Source organism: Poromitra crassiceps, assembly GCF_964638095.1.
Source record: "Poromitra crassiceps genome assembly, chromosome: 9".
NCBI classification, from domain to species: domain Eukaryota; kingdom Metazoa; phylum Chordata; class Actinopteri; order Beryciformes; family Melamphaidae; genus Poromitra; species Poromitra crassiceps.
The window spans coordinates 45,752,868-45,775,555 of record NC_139630.1 but is presented as its reverse complement, the minus strand read 5'-3'; the positions used below and the strand labels follow the sequence as shown (position 1 = coordinate 45,775,555).

Below are 22,688 nucleotides of genomic sequence, written 5' to 3'. Positions count from 1 at the left end.
GGTAATACATTTTATGTACCTCTGTATAATCAAGAACCGTTAAATGAATGTGATGTTTTTCATAGCGAGACATGTTAGCAGAGGCAGACAGCAGTGCGCTCTCAGTCACCAAGCTTCCCACAACATGATTTCCTCCACTTCAGTCTGAATATCAGGCTAGGATGTTTTCTCTTACCTCACATTTATTCGTTTGAGGGTTTGACTGGCGTCTGGCGATGTTTTAATCACATCAATTAATTGAACCTCCTCTTCACCATTCCTGATATTACGGATCAAGGTAGTGGGTGGAAACATGCAAAATATCGCATTTTCTTTTGCCTACTTTCTGAAAAATTTGATTAAAAGTTGCGAGATCTTTGGATGGAAACCCAGCTAACCAAACAAATCAGTTGATAACCTTCATCCTACTTCCAGGTTGTTTCTCATATCATTAGTTATTTATATCAGTGCTAATTTGCTGCACTAATCCTGCTGTGAGTTCAATGCCAAAATACACACAGAGAGAAAAATAACTGCTGCTTCTTGCCTTTCATAAATGTACCGCACTGAAATCCATTTCAGTTTATGTATGATTTTCATTCAACCCAGGCAGAAGAAGAATATTGCCTCTACAACCTCAGCTCCAACAAGGAAGAGTGCAGCCACGGTATATTTGAAAAGGTCTATTTCATAAGGTCTATATCCATTTTGAGGAAAAGATTCTTACTGGAGGTTTATCATTCTGAAATATGAATCTCTTCGCTTCCTTATTATTCTTCAAAAAGAAATGTATGTTCTTGCTATTAATCATTCTCTAATAGTTGCCACTTATTTTCAAATGGTGGATATCAACTAAAACAACAGCATTTGTGTTTGCAGACATGCTACTTTGTGAGGGTGTTTGTGTTTTGAATGGGTCGGTTATTAGCGAGGCGTGTGTTTTATCACAGTCACCTCAGCAACGTTCATTTCCCCTTTCAGCTGATAAATGTAGCAAGATGATCGACTGCTTCCTCCCCAGATCAAATATTTGGCCCAGTCATAATCGGGGGCGTTTGGGGCGTTTGGACGTTGTTCATTTGAGGCAGGGGAAACGTGAAGGCTCTTAAGTGTTTGATGGGGGTTGGGCGGGGGTCAAGGGTCAGGGCCGCTAATGACAACGTGTTGAGGAGGGCTGGGGTGTCAGCGCCATGAGATCGCCTCTGTTGGTGGTTTGTGCACCGGCATGCGTGTTCTCATGTGTGCATGTGTTTCTTCTTCCCCTCTCTCTCTCTCTCGCCCTCTCTCTCTCTCTCTCTCTCTCCCCCCCCCCCCCCCCTCTCTCTCCCTCCCCCCCCTCTCTCTCTCCCTCTTTCTCCCCCCCCCCCCTCTCTCTCTCTCCCCCCCCCCCCCCCCCCCTCTCTCTCTCCCTCTCCCCCCTCCTCTTTCTTCTTTGGTTTATATGCGTCCTGTTGGGTTAGGTCCATCTGAGCTGATCTGGGCCAGCTTTGTCCACTTAGCATTTCCTGTGTGTAAAAAGCTACTTAATGGCACCACGCCACATGGCGAACGCCATCTCCTTCGCTCCCCCCCCCCCCCCCCCCCCCCCCCGTACCCCCCTCTCCCCATGCACACACACTCGGCCACTCTTGAATACACACACAGAGGTGTACAGCAGCTCCGCATGGGCCCGCCTCTTGATTGAAAGCATCCCATAATGAGCCGGTGGTCGCCGCACGGAGAGGCTGGCAGGGCGGATGGTGGGTATCCTCTCTGCTCTCCCATCCCCTCACGTTACAGTTTCCTGTATTGATTGGCGGGCCTGGTGATGACGACGGCCTGGCTGATGAAAAGGAAAGGCTATTTCTATCCAGGATGTTGGAGTCCATATTGATCGCTGGCTCCTTCCTACACACACACACACACACACACACACACACACGCACGGCGATACGCACGCGTACACACGCCTCGCACACACATGTACTCTTCGGAATGCACACGGGAAGATATTTGTTACATATCGCAGGGCTCGTACGCGTCAGTCGGGCCATTTTAGAATAGGCTCCATTTCGCTGCCGGCTCCGTTTGCGTTTCCGTTTTTAGCGGCTGCGCTCCTGATCTGTGGTGCGGGGCAAGGCGGTGGCGGCGGCGGCCGGTGTGGTCCTCTAGGCGGGCGGGGGCGGGGTTGGGGGGGTGTGATGGGGGGTTGGGGGGGGGGGGGGTGATGGGTTATACCGCTGACCCCCGGATTTCTACCACTGACCTGTGGGGCTCCTGATCAAATGGGGGTTTTGTTCCTGGGCCCCCCCTCACTCCGCCCCCCCCTCCCCGGTCCAGCCACTGATCAGGAGGTGCTCCTCCATTGGAGCTGAACAGAATGCGCTGGAGGCATTTCCATGACCCCCCCCCCCCCCCGCCCCAACTCCCCCTCCCCCGCCTCTTCTCCTCCCCAACTCTCCTCCCTCTCCACCCCACCCACCTCCCACACCCCGCTCCAGGCCACTCCTCCATTTTGTGTTCTCTCTCTCTCCCTCTCTCCTCTCTCTCCCTGGCCGTGCCCTTTCCTGACCTCTGTACGTAAACTGAAACCGGTCAGGACACCCGCCAGGTCACTCGAGAGGAGGGGACTCGGGTTACCGGTTCAGATTTTCTCTCTCTCTCTCTCTCTCACACACTCTCTCTCTCACACACACACACACACACACACACACACACACACACACACACACACACGCACACACACACACAGGCATGTAAGATCCACATGGGCTGCCGCACACTCATGTAAATCCACGTTAGCTTTGATTACGTAATTGCGGAGAGGCCAAGCTGCTGCAGGAAAGGGGACGTACACTCATGTGAGACGTGAGACACAGAGGCAAGAGGCGACACCGGAACCCATCAAGACTAATGTAGCCTATAGCACGTAGCATGCAGGAGGTGTGTGTGTGTGTGTTTGTGTGTTTTCCTGTATTTCTGCAGAACAAAAGGAGTTGTGTGATTTCCTCACTGGTGCATTGTGGGCATTGAGGGGCTAGCGGGGGGGGGGGGGGGGGTCCTGAGAGCCAAACCACTCAACTTTGACCTGGAGAGACAAGCAGCCTGTCCACTGAAGACAGGAGAGGAACAGGACAGGCTCACATACAGTCCACAGAGCAATCAATGATTATTCGTCTTTATTGACATTCACAATGCTTTTTTTAATTAACTACTTATTTGCAATCTACTGATTCTTGCTCTGGGAAATGCCTTTCAGTCATTTGCATGGTCTAGTGATGTGAAACATCAAATCAATTGGCATATTAATTTGAATGCGTGCTTAAAGGAGAACTTCACCTAAAAAACTATTTATTTTGCACACACATATCCAAAAACTGTTCACAGTTTTGCAGGCATTCATTTAGTTTGACAATTATTCAGAGTTGATTTGAGTTAAGTTGTGGACCAGTTATGTCATTCATGCACAAATGACATCACTGGTCCACAACTTAACTCAAATCAACTCTGAATAACTGTCAAACTAAATGAATGCCTGCAAAACTGTTTACAGTTTTTGGATATGTATGAGATCATGTGCAAAATAAATCAACATTGTTTTTCGGTGAAATTCCCCTTAAGGTTGCATGGAACGATTGGTTAATAAAAATAGAAAGCCGGCTTTCATATTTTACCGGACAGTATGGGTATTATTTATGGATATGTGTGGGTAAATGCCTTGCGCTGGCAATTGTGGTCGATATAGCGATACATTATGAAGTCTTGAATCTTGATATTTGTGATCTTATTGCAACGCAGTCACTGGAGATTGATCCTTACATTACGCTGAAGTCACAAGCTGGGTTTGTGACTCGCCCCATTGTCCTTCCTGCTTTATTTCCGCTCTGGCATCTGCTGGGCTGAACCCCTGCTCCCCCTCATTCCCATTCCCAGATCCTGGTGTTTTCCTCAAAGCCAAATCCAATACCAAAACGGCCAAAATGGATGAGCCCTGCACCAGCTATCGACTAGACTACACACCGGCCTGGGCCATCGCCCACGTTAACTGGAGGGAGGGAAGGGAATCGACAAACGCATTCCTGGATGAATGAATGAATTAACAGGGAAAAGCTTGTATGGAATATTTCCACATATGCTTTTTTTATCACTGTAAAATGTGCAAAGGTAAAGGGGGGTGGTTGAAAAAGATTGCCGCATAATGGGAGACTTTGGACGAGCTTCAAATTAGTTGTCTTATTATAGCACAAGGCACTGTTGTTCCATTTATAAGCATAATTAATTAGTCATTGCTGGGAAAAATCCAACTTTTCTTTTCCGTTTCTTTTTTATTAAGGGTGTGATTTGTGAGGAGTTATGTGAAGCATATTTTACTGTTTGGCTGAATTATTTGAATTTGTATCATATCTTTTCAGTGCCCATTGAGCATTGATTATTATTTGTAGGAAATGCATATAAAAAATATAGTATCATGTACAGATTACCTTCAAATTGTTTAAATCATATCCATGTTTAAGATCAGAAATCTCCCCGCATGGATCTCTCTCTTCAACTTTCTGCAACAAAATAAAATAACAAGAATTATTCATGTAAATCTGTCAAGGTTTTCTGTATTTCATTGCCTTTTAAAAGCTTTTTTTCAATAGCAAAATCTAATACACATAGTAGTAAAAGAAATAAGTTGAATTAGCTGCATTATTTGTCTTTTTATGTTTAAAGTTTAAAGGAGTTTTGTAGATAGTTTTGAATAGATTTTATTTGGTCTGTTTAGGCCTTGTTTATAGAAGGTTTCATGAAGAAAGAAGTTTAAAGTGTGAAGACCTATACCTCTAGTATGAAATTATAAACCTCAATAAACTTTATTTTTTCTTGTATCTTCAATGGCATTTACGCATTAGAATAGTCCTGGCCTATTCCACTTTAATACAATCTATTGAAGATTTAACACGTCTTAAGAATTTACTTTGAATAATCTAAGTGATTTTAGGCACTAAACTCAGGATTGTTGTAACTTATGTTATCTGCATTGAATTTTTAAAAGTACAGTGCTTGATGCACATGCAAACATGTTATTTCCATCATAATACACTTTTAATTTGTGTTTAATTTTTTCCAAACTAATTAGATCATAACAAATAAGTTTCTCCATGTAACGGGATGTAACGTATCATGAGACATCATTCTTTACCAACCAACTCTCATCAAACTGGTTTTTCAGAAGCATCAAATGAATCAGAAAACTCCCCCTGGTTTATTTTTACCTCCTTATTTTATCCCACCTTCCACGTTTTGTGGTATTGCAGTGTGGGCACACAAATCCCTCCGTCACAGAGTGCAATGAGTGCCAACTCTATTCTTAGTTTGCAATTAATTCTCGCATCTCGTCGTTTCACTCTGGAGTAGACGGACGCGTTTTCTTAACCATTCTTTTGTGTCTGCAAATAGACTCAAACACCTCTTCTGCTTCCTGTAAATGTAGGCGCATCACATTATGACGACAAGTCGTGCCGAACACGTTTTCTCTCTTCCTCTCTCTTCGAGGGCGTTTGTTTCCCCATCGCCAGTCACTTCTTTCTCTCCCTCTATCTCCTACACATCTGTCTTGTCGGCAGGCAGGCGCTGCCTTCACTGTACAGATCCCCGCGTGTTATTTATAGGCCTGGATGTATAGTAGGTGTTTGATCTGCACACTATGTGTGTGTGTGTGGGGGGAGTTTACCTCTGCCGGTGCCATCCATGAAGGTCACGGATACATACAGCACCTATCCGCCGTTCCTTCTGTACCATCATCAACAAGACATAAATCATTGTACGCTGGTTATGTAGTAACCAAATCAATAATAGCGATCATGCAGATAAGATGGATGGTGGTTGCGTCGAGGGGAAATGATTGCATGGGTACGACACCCCCCCTCTCCCCCATCCAACAACAGAAAGAATAGCAAATGGTACCTCCGTGATAAGTAGATAAGGGGGAGTAAGGTAAGGACGCACTCTCAGAGATAAGCCCCTCTGTGCTGTGACCGTCATGGCAGTTGGTAAGAGTAAATTCGCCGTGTTGGAGATGATGATGTCTCCGTCTTGCTGTGTGGCAGTGGGGGAATGAATGAACGTGCTAGTGGATGTTGAATGTTGTGTGGTTCTAGTTGTTAGAGTTGTTCCGATACCGATACCAGTATCGGAAATGCCTCCGATACTGCCTAAAATGCTGGATGGGGGTATCGGCGAGTATGTGATATGCACCGAACTGATACCACGTCATTTATTAGCCCAGAAAAAAAGTCGTTTCAGCCGGATAGAATGTCCATTTTCCCAGAAATCAAAAGGTTTAACCTGAGCCAGCCCCATGCAACAATGATAGCAAGTAATGATATCACGTCCATACAGGGTTAGAATACAGCTGTTATTGAATAATATATATATTTTAACGCAGTGGTATCGCAGCCGATACGCTAGTTCAGATATCAGGATCGGTATCGTGAAGGACACTTTTTATCGGGATAGCTCTACTAGTTGATGAAGGGCAGGACAAGTGCACATTTTCAGTTTCTGTTTCTCTGTTTCTGATTTTCAGTGACTGTGCGTAAAAGGGTTAAATTGGCTCTGATGGGTATGGACTTGCATAATTATGCACCTAAACACTGGCCTATGGTTGATTTTTACAAATGAACAGTGATGTTAACAGAGATAAATGCATACTGTATTTCAACTCAACTTGCATGTTCGAGACAGGAGCTCTTAACATTCACTTGCCTATTGTAGCCTATTTTGTGTGAACCATGCAGTCTTTCTCAGTTCATAGTAACCAATAGGAATGTCACAGCTTCTGGGAATAAAAAATAGCCTAATCTTCCAGTCAAGATGTAATACAACTCGATACCAACATGTCTTTAAAGTCTTTGAAGATGACCGATTATCTATTTAATAAAGAAATAACAGTGGTCCCAAACCCCTATGAATCACTTTGATTGGCTCCTAATGAGGGGGTCCCTATTATTCAAGGTCATTTTGGATGTCCTGGAGCTAATTAAAACATCCAAGATATGCGTTTTGGCCATTTCCCCTAGTTTTCTTTGAAGAACTCAAACTAAAACGAAGTCATACATCTTGATGGGTTTATTATCTTTATTATCTCCACAGACACAGGTGCCTCTAAATGCTTTGATACTGAAAATTAAATAGGTGTGATTTCATGCAACAGGGGCACAAGCTGAAATCGTACTTACTGCCCACAAATTAGGGGCGACTCTCCCGACTGAGATATAGATGCTTTTTTGTATTTTAGACATTATAAAGGATTTTTTTTTAAAGAAATCACTCCAAAATCACCAAGAGTTCTCTGCATGTAGAGCATGCCAGGTTTAAATGTTTTTTCTCTCTGTTATTTCTTCTCTCCGCAGAGTAAATTGGTGATGGAGGGCTTCCGCAGCTTGAAGGAGGGCGAGCAGGTGGAGTTCACCTACAAGAAGTCCTCCAAGGGCCTGGAGTCCCTGCGGGCGACGGGGCCCGGCGGAGGGCCCTGCGCAGGCAGCGAGAGACGACCCAAAGGGAAGGTCCCACTCCAGAAACGAAAACCAAAGGGCGACCGGTGGGTATCGGCGTCAAGCACACAACAGTCATTTTTGGGGCAAGACCACTTTAGCCTTTGATACATACAAACTTATTTGGGAAACGCGGCCAAAATGTAGGGCACCAAGGCCAAAACCAATGGTTATTCAAACCATTCCTTTTTTAATTTCTCATTTCTCCTCAACAAAAAATAAATAATATCCTAATAGAGGACCGGAGGGATGATGTATTTTTGCAGGCTTACCCAGAAGAACCTGCACTTCCTGGTTCCTATGTGTAAAAATCAATGGGATTTTTGTATGGGAATTTCGGTTAAATCAAAATTCCGCTTTGAAAATCATATAAAAGTGGTCCTCATTTGTGAAGATTATCTTGCTGAACACGAACTTCACCATTTCATAAACTTTTGTTAACCATAGACCTTATTTCACGCATTTAACCAAAATCCCCATACAAAAATCCCATTTGACTTTTACACGTAGGAACTGGAAATTAAACATCCAGGTCTTCCCGTCTCATTCCTGTGGTACTTTATAGAAAAATTAACTGCTGCAGTGTGTTACTAGCACGTAAGACAGCTCAGACTACAAAGTCTGCTCAGTAACACGTGATAACATAAATGTAACCCAGGTTATGTTCTGTAGCTACAAATTACAGGTGTCCCCTAAACGCCTCAGACTTTACAATTTACCGATGTTCCTTGTGGGAGATGGAGAAATCTCTCACTATGTTCTCTCACTAATGTCCAGCGTGACGACGGAGACACTGGGAAACTGAATGAGGAAATCTGCATCTTCTAAAGGCATAACTGCAGTTCAGATCAGTGCAGTTCAGATCTGGGCATGTTCAGATCAGGGCAGTTCAGATCAGGGCATGTTCAGATCAGGGCATGTTCAGATTAGGGCATGTTCAGATCAGGGCATGTTCAGATCAGGGCATGTTTAGATCAGGGCATGTTCAGATCAGGGCAGTTCAGATCAGGGCATGTTCAGATCAGGGCATGTTTAGATCAGGGCATGTTCAGATCAGGGCATGTTTAGATCAGGGCATGTTCAGATCAGGGCAGTTCAGATCAGGGCATGTTCAGATCAGGGGATGCCAAACTGGCCTTGTGGATAGTTAATTTTAGATGGGGCATTATGGCCACACTCTGGGGCACAGATGCTAGGCTGGTAAACCAGCCGGTCACGTGAACTCACATTTCATTTTGTTCTGCGGGACCGTCTGGCCTCAAGCCCAGGGAGGGTTTTAGCAGAAACTGCAAAGCGGACGAGCCAATCAGCGACCCGCCTCGTAGTTGACATTGAAACCGGCCAATCAGGAACGCCACTAGCAAAACAATAATGGCCGCCTCCTTGCCTGTCCGCCTCAAGGAGTAATGTCAACATTCGTCGAGTTTAAACAGCCATAAAGTGCAGTTATTGCAGAAATAGACTCAATAACAGTCTGTGCGGGGCGGCTGTAGCTCAGGAGGTAGAGCGGGTCGTCCACTAATCGCTTTGGATAAAAGAGTTTGGTGGTTCGATTCCCGGCTCCTCCAGTCTGCATGTTGAAGTGTCCTTGGGCAAGACACTGAACCCCAAATTGCTCCCGTTGGTGTGCCAGCACCCTGCGTGGTAACCTGCCGCCATCGGTGTGTGAATGGGTGAATGTACCTACTGACTGTAAAGTGCTTTGGATAAAAGCGCTATATAAATGCAGGCCATTTACCATTTAACAACAATTAAACAAGTACAGGAGTATGCAACAGCGGAGTTTCTCTGCGGAAAATATGTTTTTTGCCGTTCTCCTGAGTGGGTTTGACTGGATCCAACGCTGTTGGCTGAAGGAGTTGTCTGTCAAGGCAAGTACACCCGCCCAAGCTCCGCCCACTGCAAATACTGCATGAAAGCTTTAGCCCAGACGGGAACGAAGAACGAAATGAAATGTGAGTTCACGTGACCCGCTGGTTTAGCAGGCTACATAGATGCTAGCATTAGCCTTTTGCCCTTGGTATCATTCCTGCCCTGCAAGCACGGTGGGATCAGACGCACACGAATAACAAGATTAAGAATGGGGGGAACAAAAAGCATGAAATGTGTTTTCAGATTTCTAAAGGATGCATTCACATATCAGCCGTCTACCATGTTCCATGAAAGCTGTGAGTACACAGCACAGCTACACCAGCAGAAGCTATAGGAGACGTGCTGTAAGTCATATGGACGTCTTACTGCAGAGAGCTATTTCTGAGTGGGCAGAGATTATAGATTCAATCTATTCAATCTGCCCAAGTACATGCCTGTTGCCATGGTTATTCTGCACCATAATAAGGTATTGAATAGGGCACTTTGCCTGCCATTGCCACACTATCAAGTCAATTTGCCAGCTTTTACATGAGAGACGGCATTAGCAGAGGCATGGATTGGGCTTATATGCATTTCAATGCACTATGCAGCGGCAGCTCAATCAATTGCTTTGTCCCCAGTCAAATCCTGAAGGGTGCTTTGCTCAAATCTGTCAGAGGAGCCATATGGAGCTCCTCGAAAGCGCCTGATGGTTGAAGCTAGAGGAGGCTGTGTTCCCCGTCCTTCTGCTGTCATCTTGTATTGGCAAACCCTGCGCCAGTATATAGCCTACTGAATCTGTGTCTGTTGTAGGAAGCCAGTATATAGCCTACTGAATCTGTGTCTGTTGTAGGAAGCCAGTATATAGTCTACTGAATCTGTGTCTGTTGTAGGAAGCCAGTATATAGCCTACTGAATCTGTGTCTGTTGTAGGAAGCCAGTATATAGTCTACTGAATCTGTGTCTGTTGCAGGAAGCCAGTATATAGTCTACTGAATCTGTGTCTGTTGCAGGAAGCCAGTATATAGCCTACTGAATCTGTGTCTGTTGCAGGAAGCCAGTATATAGCCTACTGAATCTGTGTCTGTTGCAGGAAGCCAGTATATAGCCTACTGAATCTGTGTCTGTTGTAGGAAGCCAGTATATAGCCTACTGAATCTGTGTCTGTTGCAGGAAGCCAGTATATAGCCTACTGAATCTGTGTCTGTTGCAGGAAGCCAGTATATAGCCTACTGAATCTGTGTCTGTTGTAGGAAGCCAGTATAAAGCCTACTGAATCTGTGTCTGTTGTAGGAAGCCAGTATAAAGCCTACTGAATCTGTGTCTGTTGTAGGAAGCCAGTATATAGCCTACTGAATCTGTGTCTGTTGCAGGAAGCCAGTATATAGCCTACTGAATCTGTGTCTGTTGCAGGAAGCCAGTATATAGCCTACTGAATCTGTGTCTGTTGTAGGAAGCCAGTATAAATCCTACTGAATCTGTGTCTGTTGTAGGAAGCCAGTATAAAGCCTACTGAATCTGTGTCTGTTGTAGGAAGCCAGTATATAGCCTACTGAATCTGTGTCTGTTGTAGGAAGCCAGTATATAGCCTACTGAATCTGTGTCTGTTGTAGGAAGCCAGTATATAGCCTACTGAATCTGTGTCTGTTGTAGAAAGCCAGTATATAGCCTACTGAATCTGTGTCTGTTGTAGGAAGCCAGTATAAAGCCTAGTGTCTGTTGTAGGAAGCCAGTATAAAGCCTACTGAATCTGTGTCTGTTGTAGAAAGCCAGTATATAGCCTACTGAATCTGTGTCTGTTGTAGAAAGCCAGTATATAGCCTACTGAATCTGTGTCTGTTGTAGGAAGCCAGTATAAAGCCTACTGAATCTGTGTCTGTTGTAGAAAGCCAGTATATAGCCTACTGAATCTGTGTCTGTTGTAGGAAGCCAGTATATAGCTGAGCCTACTGAATCTGTGTCTGTTGTAGGAAGCCAGTATATAGTCTACTGAATCTGTTGTAGGAAGCCAGTATATAGCTGAGCCTACTGAATCTGTGTCTGTTGTAGGAAGCCAGTATATAGTCTACTGAATCTGTGTCTGTTGTAGGAAGCCAGTATATAGCCTACTGCATCTGTGTCTGTTGCAGGAAGCCAGTATATAGCCTACTGAATCTGTGTCTGTTGTAGGAAGCCAGTATATAGCCTACTGCATCTGTGTCTGTTGCAGGAAGCCAATATATAGCCTACTGCATCCGTGTCTGTTGTAGGAAGCCAATATATAGCCTACTGCATCCGTGTCTGTTGTAGGAAGCCAGTATATAGTCTACTGAATCTGTGTCTGTTGTAGGAAGCCAGTATATAGCTGAGCCTACTGAATCTGTGTCTGTTGTAGGAAGCCAGTATATAGCCTACTGCATCTGTGTCTGTTGCAGGAAGCCAGTATATAGCCTACTGAATCTGTGTCTGTTGTAGGAAGCCAGTATATAGCCTACTGCATCTGTGTCTGTTGTAGGAAGCCAGTATATAGCCTACTGCATCTGTGTCTGTTGTAGGAAGCCAGTATATAGCCTACTACATCTGTGTCTGTTGTAGGAAGCCAGTATATAGCCTACTGCATCTGTGTCTGTTGCAGGAAGCCAGTATATAGCCTACTGCATCTGTGTCTGTTGTAGGAAGCCAGTATATAGCCTACTACATCTGTGTCTGTTGTAGGAAGCCAGTATATAGTCTACTGCATCTGTGTCTGTTGCAGGAAGCCAGTATATAGCCTACTGAATCTGTGTCTGTTGTAGGAAGCCAGTATATAGCCTACTGCATCTGTGTCTGTTGCATGAAGCCAGTATATAGCCTACTGAATCTGTGTCTGTTGTAGGAAGCCAGTATATAGCCTACTGCATCTGTGTCTATTGTAGGAAGCCAGTATATAGCCTACTGCATCTGTGTCTGTTGCAGGAAGCCAGTATATAGCCTACTGAATCTGTGTCTGTTGCAGGAAGCCAGTATATAGCCTACTGAATCTGTGTCTGTTGCAGGAAGCCAGTATATAGCCTACTGCATCTGTGTCTGTTGTAGGAAGCCAGTATATAGCCTACTGCATCTGTGTCTGTTGTAGGAAGCCATAGCCTACTGCATCTGTGTCTGTTGTAGGAAGCCAGTATATAGCCTACTGCATCTGTGTCTGTTGTAGGAAGCCATAGCCTACTGCATCTGTGTCTGTTGTAGGAAGCCAGTATAAGCCCTACGGCATCCGTGTCTGTTGTAGGAAGCCAGTTACCCAGTATATAGCCTACTGCATCTGTGTCTGTTGCAGGAAGCCAGTATATAGCCTACTGCATCCGTGTCTGTTGTAGGAAGCCAGTATATAGCCTACTGCATCTGTGTTGTAGGAAGCCAGTATATAGCCTACTGCATCTGTGTCTGTTGTAGGAAGCCAGTATATATCCTACTGAATCTGTGTCTGTTGTAGAAAGCCAGTATATAGCCTACTGCATCTGTGTCTGTTGTAGGAAGCCAGTAGTCTACTGAATCTGTCTGTTGTAGAAAGCCAGTATATAGCCTACTGCATCTGTGTCTGTTGTAGGAAGCCAGTATATATCCTACTGCATCTGTGTCTGTTGTAGGAAGCTAGTATATAGCCTACTGCATCTGTGTCTGTTGTAGGAAGCCAGTATATATCCTACTGCATCTGTGTCTGTTGTAGGAAGCTAGTATATAGGCTACTGCATCTGTGTCTGTTGTAGGAAGCCAAGCCATCGCATGCCTCCATAGCATTAGAAAGTGGAACTCTTCAAATGTATAGGAGCCCGCCTGCTGCCCATGTCGCACAGATGGTAGCGTCTTCCATATATGCAGTAGTTTAAGGTGTGAAGAAATCCTTTCCTTAGAGAAGAAACCCTACCTGAGAGAGAGAAGGCTCCCTGATTCTTTTACATAGCTGAATTATTCAGGCTATTTGGGATACTGTAATTGATCCAGTGTTAGGTCAAGTGTCTCCACCTTCCACTAAGGTGGTAGTAAGGCAGTATTGGTTTTAAAGAGGGCAGGTACTTCCCTGTGATGTCATCTCTTTCTTTGTGAGCGCGCTCAGTGCGAGCGGCTCCTGTGGCTGTTACGCTGGTCTGACCCCTGCTGGTCACACTGTTACGTAACCGACCATTGTGCGCCCCGTTCCCTTCACAAGTGCTCATCAGTTCAGGAGGGAAGAAAATGTGCTGCAAATTCATGGCTCTCCCGTCTCCCATGGTGTTTGAATTGAGCCAAACTGCTCATGGCCAATCATTAATTAAAGAAGAAGCTTCCATTTTGAAAACAATGCATTTTGTCTAACACAGACTCCCACACTACCACAGGGTCTTCTTCATCATATCTCAATGAAGGCTGTGTATTTTTGTAGGCTTACACAGAAGTCCCTTCACTTCCTGGTTCCTATGTGTAAAAATCAACAGGATTTTTGTATGGGAATTTCTGTTAAATGCATGAAATAAGGCCTGGGGTTAACAAATAAAAGTTGATGAAACAGCAAAGTTTGTGTTCAGCAAGATAATCTTCACAAATGAGGACCATTTTTGAAGCGACTTAAAAAAAACGCATTTACGTTTGGTCCTCATTTGTGAGGATCATCTTGCTGAACACGGAGTTCACTGTTTCATAAACTTTTGTTAATCACAGACCTTATTTCAAGCATCTAACCAAAATCATCATACAACAATCCCATTGACCTTTTCATGTACTGTCTGTAAGTGCTAACATCCAGGTCTTCCGGACTCATTTCTGCGGTAGGCTACTCTTGGTTTTGTAATTAAAGTATATTCATGAATAGTTCACGAAGTGTAGTGTATTCTTCCTTAGTTCAAGTGTTCATCAGTCACTGTCACCCTAAAGCAGAATGTCTCTGAAGCAAGTTATTCTTAAACTCCGTTAAAAATTGATACACATAACAACTAGCCTAATTGGGCAACGTTGATGAGCAACAGCAGGGTGGTGCCTCAGGGTGGTGCCTCATTATTGCTGATTCTTGATTACACAAGAAATTGTTGCAAAGAGAATTTCTATTACATTTTTTAGTCCATGTCTCATTTTGTGCTCTGGGAATGTACTGTATCTGCTGCTCTCAATTTTAAATCAGTTCAACTAAATTTAGAGATGAAATACTGTAATATATACCTTGTAATGTATTTACTTACTGCTTAATCTGCTATTTCAAATGCATAAAATAAAATATGCAAACGGTACCACTACTATAAAATCATAAACTTCTAATTATGCGATTGCTTTGATTTATTTTTGCTTTATTGTTTACGAAGCATTTCACAACAAAGTTTTGAAAATCGCTAAATAAATTAGTAAGTGAATATACTAAGTAAGTAGTAATTTGTGACAGGGACCTGTTTTGGGTAAAAACAAGTAGCCCAATGTCATTTTTCAATTTTTTAAATTAAAGTGCAGATTGTAAGCTTTCAAATGACGTGTCAGACATTGAAATCTGAAAAGAGTTGAAGAAGATATGCTCATTTGAATGTTCATACTTGTTAAAGCAACATTCACAGAAAAGAAGCAACATTTAGAGAAAATCGCGCTGAAAGTTGTTGAACAAGCTTGGTTTGCCCTGAACAAGCTGAATTTGTTAACAAAGTATTTAGTGATCCTAAAACGGTTGTTTGTTATATTGAGTGTGTTCTTCAACACCTTAACTTAAATCTAAACTTACTACAAGTGCAAAAGACCTTTTATCTTGATTTGTGCAATTTCACGGTTGCCTACTTACCCCTTTCTCCAGATGGTGTCACGTTGATTTTTCAAAGTGTCATGCACCAAGATGTGCCAAGAGCAAAATCATCGTAATGACACAATATATAATTATATTTTAGGACATCAAATTAGCTGCAGAATCACTGTATTGGATACTGTTCTTTACACAAGCACTGCCACATGAGAGCCTCAGCATGTTAGGTGGATTTGAGGCTTTATTGTTGCTAATAGCATCCTACAACTTTATTGCCTGCTGTATTACCTAGGCAAGCTACCTGCTGTATTACCTAGGCACTACCTGCTGTATTACCTAGGCATAACCTTCTGTATTACCTAGGCACTACCTGGGTAGCAATTCAGTTACCAGCAAGTTAACTGTGATTATATACAATTCTTTTTAAAACATGCCAAATAAATGAGCTTTGATATGTAGTAAATATGAACCCAGGTCGAATACATTTCATTATTAATTCCATCTCCCAAGTGTGGTGTGGCTGTAAAGTGGATGGAAGCTAGAACCTGTCAAGCTCCCTGCAGATGAATCAGGGGGAGGAGGCAATTAAGACGAGCTGAAACAGAGCTGGTCCTCTGCCGAAGATGTCATGTCTCTTCGTCTGTAGCGGAGCAGTTTGCTAATGGCGCTTATTTGTGCTCAGGTCTGAATTTATTGTGGTCGCTACCGTCAAATTGGACCCCCTCTGAAAATAGCAAGTACCATGAGTCACCATTGTTTGTTTCCTAATGATGAGCAGCTGCTGCATTTGGTAGGGCTGGGCAATATATCGATATTATATCAATATCGTTGAGACTAGATATTATCTTGGATTTTGGGTATGGTAATATCGTGATATGGCATAACAAAGTGTTGTCTTTTCCTGGTTTTAAAAACTGCATTACAGTAAAGTGGTGTAATTTTCTGAACTCACCAGAAAAGTGCTTGTGACATCTCACATCACATGTGGCTTTGACTTACTTCCAACTGAACATTTAGCCCACTTCCTATAATGAAATGCAGAGAGACTATATATATCGTGTGTATCGCCACTCAGCCTAAAAATACTAAGATATGATTTTTGGTCCATATCGCCCAGTCTTAGCTCCAAGAGGTCTTTGTTGAGCCATGTCATTCGGTTACAATCAACGTGTAGCAGAGTGACGTGTTATATTGGCATGCTTGTGCCTGTGTTAGACTAGGGTACTTCTGGTGGCTTCAGGTGTGTCAGTCCAGGAACATTGCTCAATTCACCACCAATCAAAAAGGCACAACCCTGAACAGTGGCTTGTTTATGACATCAAGCCATAAAAACGAGTATTAAATGGATAGTAAAGATAGTAAATGTCAGTTTTATTTGGCACTGTGCAAATATAAAAGGAATTTCCGCACACTTGAATCTGTACATTTGGCACTGTGCAAAAACAACTGATGGCGTCCGGATGGGTTGAAATGTTTGCTGCCTTTGTCTTCACTTTCTTACTGTTGACCAGCTTTTTGGGCACCTTTTAGCACCCTGTCAAATTAAATAAGACTAGGCCCCTCCCCCTTACCATATAGTAGTGAGATATATTGGCTGCCACTTAGAGTGCCACAACCATTAGTGCCACCCAGATTTTTCAGGGGCAATTGTATGTGTCATACTCCCATCTAGTGGTGAATGTTAGTTAGTGCGGATTTTTCAGCTCAGCAGTGTGGGGTTCAATCTGGGTTCAATTCAATATGATAGGAATAGAGCCGAACAGTCATGTCACATTTCTTGCCCCAGAAGTGAATTCCCCATTCATTTTCTCCATAGGCATTCTGAAAAATCATTATATAACGAGTTTTAAGGCTTGAACCAAGCCAACCTTCTTCCAGAGAATCAGGAGTGACCATAAAACATTTCACATTCAGCAAAAGCAAAAAATAGATGCAGGAAAAAAAGATAGAAAATTCGACTGGTTGGTATACATTCATGTCATCGTTGTATTTGTTAATAGGTTATATATATATATATATTAAGATGTTTATCCAATCTTGAAAATCTCAAACTATGTCCTATATAACAGAATTTCTGCTATTGTGATCTGATCATGAATTGCATAGTACTGTAGTAATCTATACTGTAAGAGATGACATTGGAGGGCTAACGAAATGAATATGTGAATCTTACAAAGTTACTAATTAAGGTTGAGGATGTCTCCAGCTGTGATGAATGTCTCGATTTTAGGGTTAGTTTTTTCGGACTTCCCCCTCGTCTTCTCCCAATTATACTTGCCCAATCCCTGCTCGGCTGTCCAGGTCATTGCTCCACCTACTCTGCCAATCTGGGGAGAGTTGTAGACTAGCACATGCTTCCTCCTATTCATGTGCAGCCACCAGCCACTACCTTCTTTTCACCTGACAGCGAAGAGTTTACTGGGAGGATGTAGCGTGTGTGGGAGGATCACGCTATTCCAACTAGTCCTAGTTCCCCTCCCTCCGAACAGGTCGACCAGAGGAGGCAGTAGCGCAGCGATCATCAGACACATACACTTCCCATACGCTTCCCATCCGCAGACACGGCCAATTGTGCCCGACCAAGCCGGAGGTAACACGGGGGCTCGAACCTGCGACCCTCGTGTTGGTAGGCAGGGAATCTACCACTGCACTAGTATCCAGATGCCCGAATGTCTCCAATCTGATTTTTTGGCTTTGTTTGCACATTGTCATCCACTGACCTCCCTGCTTGTCCCTTGTCTCTCATGTCCTGCAGCTGTTATAACTGTGGAGGTCTGGATCACCATGCCAAGGAGTGTGGCCTGCCCCCTCAGCCAAAGAAATGCCACTACTGCCAGAGCATCACGCACATGGTGGCTCAGTGTCCCCACAAGGCGCTGGCGCCCCCCACAGGCTCTCAGGACCAACACGCCTCTACCTCGGCCTCCAGCCCGGGGAGCGGGCCCTACCTCTACCCCCCCGAGGAGGAGGAGCGCTCGGGCTCATCTCCCCTGGACGGCTCCTCCTCCTCCCCCGAGGAGCCCCACACGCATCGCGGCCCCCGCACCCAGAGGTGGAGGAAATCCTGAAGCAGCCCATAGAGGTGCACCCTTCACCGCTGACCCCGGACCCTCCTGTCTCCCCTCAACCAAGGATACCTGAAGCCCCCGGCATCTACCTCACACCTGTGAAAAAATGGGAGGTCTTAAATTTCTTTACTTTTCTCCACCCCTCCCCCCCCCCCCCCTTTGACCAGCGCAGCTATGGCAACGATCAACGGGGTATGGACGTGCGTGAATGTGTGACCGACTGACTTGCAGTCATCTGGTGCAGCTATGGCAACCACCGCTGGAAAAGTGACTGCAGGGAATGACTGTGTGTTTCTTGTTTCAATCAGTGCAGCTCAAGAGTGAAACAACGTGGTATGAATCTCAGTTTCATGATTGTTCCCCCCATCCCCCCAGACCTAAGTGTCGGCCATTTTGAATGCTTTTTCCTCGCAGTTGTCAGTAGTTGTAGGGCTGGCTGGATTTAAGGCCAAAAATGTATATTCTGTAGGCCTAATCATTCCGAAATCACAATGTATCTTTTTCAGCACATACATAGCCCATACATAGCCCATTGTAAGAAGGACTAGAAGAAGAAGCCCCAGACCCTCTAGGTGACAACAATTCAGAATCAAAGGATTGTTAGCTTGGCCTATTGATTTTGTTTTGCAGGGAAAATGTGTATGGATTCCAGAGGGAAAGGGTTAAAGAAGCTGAGCTTCCAAATAGATTCTGTCTAATCTTGACGGCCACAGAAATACTCACGCCCACTGCATCCCTCTGTTACGCAACGAAGAATGGACCCGATGCGATGATTGTTGCTAAACGTTTCAAAGAGTGAGCATGTGTGTTTGTGCGAGAAAAAGAGAAAGTGTGTGTGTGTGTGTGGGTGTGTGTGTGCGTGTGTGTGTGCGCGTGTGCGTGCGTGTGTGTGTGTGTCCGCGTGTGTGTGTGTGTGCGCGTGTCTGTGTGTAGGGATGTGTGGGGGTGTGTGTGCATGTAGGTGTGCGTGTAGGTGTGTGTGTGTGTGTGTGTGTGCGTGTGTGTAGGGGTGTGTGTGCGTGTGTGTGCACGGCGCATGCTGAATGGCAGACAAACCGTGGCAGACGACAACAACTAGAGCGGCCGTTCTGTGGGCGTCGACACTGTTAACCTCTCTGTTTCCTATAATCATAGATAGATATGCCTTAGGTAAGAAATCATGTTATCCAACTAGATCATAGTTTAGATCCAAGATAATAAACTGACCAGTATTTCACTATGGACTATTAGCATATAGGCTTCCATTTTGGCTAGTTAACACACAGAAAATAACATTACACTTTATAAGTCACACTATAAGTCATTAATATATGTGTAAAGCTACAAGATATAACTGAAATTATATGAACTTTAAGTAATGCATATACATTATATAAGGAGTTAGCTCTGACATAGGTGGATAGCCCTGTATATTATTGCATGGGATATTTTATTGTCGCTCAGAAACCGGCGTTAAGATGAAGCGCCCGTTAGACCTCTCTCTCCATTCCACATTCCCGCTCTCGCTTTGTTCCTCCCTCATTTCACTCCCCATCCTCTCTCTTTGGTCAGTTCTAACGGTCAGTCGGCGCCGACACAGCACAAGACAACCCGACTCGTTACAAGTATCGGTACAGTAACCTGCCGCTGCCAGTTGGTTTGTTTTCACATAATGGGAACGAGTAGCTGGGCAAACCGTTTCAAAGGGGCAGGCACTTAAAAAAAAAAAAAAGATCTGGCAGGTGATTGGATGAACCGTCACGTTTATCACATGCTCGCGCTCGCTGGCGTCACACCAAAGCCCGCCCCGTAGCTGCCTATGGACGCTGATTGGTGCGGACCACTGGTGGTTCGGATTCAAACCAGTAGATTGGAGCGCGGCAAGATGGTTTTGTCGTGTGATCGTGATCTCGCGTGAATCGGTACAGCCGCGCTGTCCAGCATCCCTCCCATTCTACCCAGTAACCCACTCGCCCTCTCCGCAGGTGTCCCAGCCGTGTTCATGAGCCTGTTCCTCTTCCATCTGTGCCTACCGTTATGTTCGTGAGCACCAGCGAGTCAAACACACCGAGAAAAAGAGAGAGAGAGTGCTGCTTTTGGTTTAACTTGAATCCCAAGCATGGCTTTAGTGGCGCTTATTTTGTGACCTAACGACTCTTCTCTGACCATATTGAATGTGAAAAGAGCTTATCTGAAGTTGACTCCTCACAAAGTTCAAGTCGGGTCACTTTGGAGTTGTATCTTAATGTTCTGACAAATCAAAATGACTTTGTATGACGATATCAAACTAGCTCGTGTGTTTTTAAAGCTCTATAAGTAGACAACCAACTTTTTGCGGTATATTTCTATACCAAAGAGTTTGGCTTTATTTTTTGAAGGCATTTTAACGTAAAGATTTGCTGAAGCGCTTGCTGTACCTGCTCTTCCGGAATAAGAGGGACTTATTGCGGGAAGTGCAACACTGCGTTTATTTTTATTTTTGTGTACAGCTTTTTGAATGTGTGCGTGCGTTTAAAATCAAATCTCAACAATGCACCATGACAGAGAGTACAAAAAAGAAAAAAGGGAAAAAAAAAGTGAATGACCAAACCACACAAGGAGCACCGCCCATGCTCAAATCTCTAAATCGAAATCACATCTTTTTGTATGATGTATTTTTACATTTTTACCACACAATTCCTCTCAGGATGATGAACTGTTCTCAGGGAATTAACCAAAAAAGTGTATTTTATTCTTTTGGGAATCATCCACCGACTGACTCAACAAACTGCTCAGCAATGTTGAAAGGAACGTATGTAACCGATTCATGTACTGATATTAGCAACTACCTCTTGAGTTATACATAGTTGTGCATTTCTTTTTTGTTTTGTATATTTTTTGGATGAGCTTGTATGATTAACTGTAGGTCACTATTGTACTGAGGTGTTGTGTGTGAAGTTCCCAAGTGTTGCCACAGACTCCCTGGTCTTATTTCCCACATTTGACGAGTTACTTTTTCTCTCTCCTTTTACTGCAAAACTCTTCCTTTTTGTTTACAGCAAAAGCCTACCTCATACACCGCTGTTCCTCCGCGCACCCCTGACCTCCTCCCACACACACCGTACCCCCTCCATGCAGTTTGTTACTTGCCACTGGTCGCACTAGAGTCACATGGCATTCTCAACCAATCACAGCCCTTGAAATGGCTCATCACTTGTGACTCCAAATATATCTTACAATCAAAGCCCCCTTTTAAAGGCTTTCACCCAAGTTTTTGAGAATGGGCGTGTTTCGCCTCACACATCCAGGGTGAAGAGTGTCTGCCAGTAGGTACACCCTCATCACTCACGCTGCAGACACAGCCAGTGAATTTACCTCAGTTTGTCGGGATAGCTATAGACATGTTGAATATGAAATATTTTACATTTCTGAACACATTTCTGAACACATTTTGAAAAGACACGGACTGTTGTTTTTAGTTTGTAAGTATTTTATCATAACCATGTTTTTTTTTTTGTAACCACTTGATATGACGGGCATGAGGTGGACAAGAGTAGGATTGTACTACGCATATGCACAAGGAGTGCCTATCTATATGTTTTGTTTGTCTGACCCTATTACCAAATGGATATTTTCCTCTCTTCGGGCTCCATGGTAATGGCCTTTGTCAGCCATTTTGACAACCTCAGATAATCAGAAGTTGTAGGGTCTGGAGACGATGCCCCTTGTTGTTGTGAACTACATTTGTAGTTTTGAGTGGCATTATTAACACTTAACATGAAATTAGTAGATTTTGTACTAATAGTGACATTGCATAGAGGTCAATCTAAAAAAAATGTTTATGAAGATGGATATTGTTATCAGTACTTTTTTTTTTTTTAACGGAAACTAACTCATGAGATTAAAGATTGATTTTGGATATGACCGCAGTATTACAGTTAACACTCGGCTGAGAGAGTCACTATGTATTGCAGTGGGCCTATGGAACTAAGTATATCTGTTTATGCCAGTTATGAACAAAATACATGACCACAGTAAAGGATAGCGATATTATTGTTAGTAGCTTTATATTTTCTTCCAATCAATGTAACTACTGATTGAACTCTTGTTTATCGTCCCGTTCAGTATTTGACTCAGCCAAGAACACCTCTCATACAGCGTCAGTGATTGTACAAGAAAATGATCTCCTTAAAGGTAATAATAATAATCAAATGGTGAATTTAGAGATTTGTCATTGCTGCATGTAGGAACACAGATAGTGCAATTGGTAGAATGGTATGATTAAGATTGTATCATTCCGTTTTGAATGGAATCTAAATCTAGAGTCTAAATCAACACAATTGTCAAAAGACTTCCCCTATAAGATTTCAGTTTAAATATTACCCAAGGCCATTTGTGATCCTGAATGCAGCAGATGTCTCAGCAGAAGGCTGGCTCCTCAGTTCTGAGCTTCAGGCCTGGAAAAGGGAAGGTGGTATTCTCACAGGTGGGCTGCTGCCACAGTGTACAAAAAAAAATCTCGAGCGATGTCTTATCTGTTCAACCTCAATCCAAAAGGCTCATTCATTTGAAACTTATCCAAGTTGGAGAGTCAATGTTGGTGAATTTCCG

General features: G+C 43.8%; 1 protein-coding gene across 1 annotated transcript in view; it reads left to right on the top strand.

Moving 5' to 3' along the window:
* lin28b (lin-28 homolog B (C. elegans)) overlaps positions 1-18,119 on the top strand; it is a gene marked incomplete at both ends in the record, with an annotated part of 28,423 nt that extends 10,304 nt beyond the window's left edge. Inside the window, 2 exons of the mRNA XM_083643007.1 lie at positions 7,356-7,543; positions 17,807-18,119. Coding sequence (XP_083499133.1) covers positions 7,356-7,543; positions 17,807-18,119 — 501 coding nt within the window. The remainder of the gene's footprint in view (positions 1-7,355; positions 7,544-17,806) is intronic.
* Between the last annotated feature and the right edge of the window lie 4,569 nt (positions 18,120-22,688).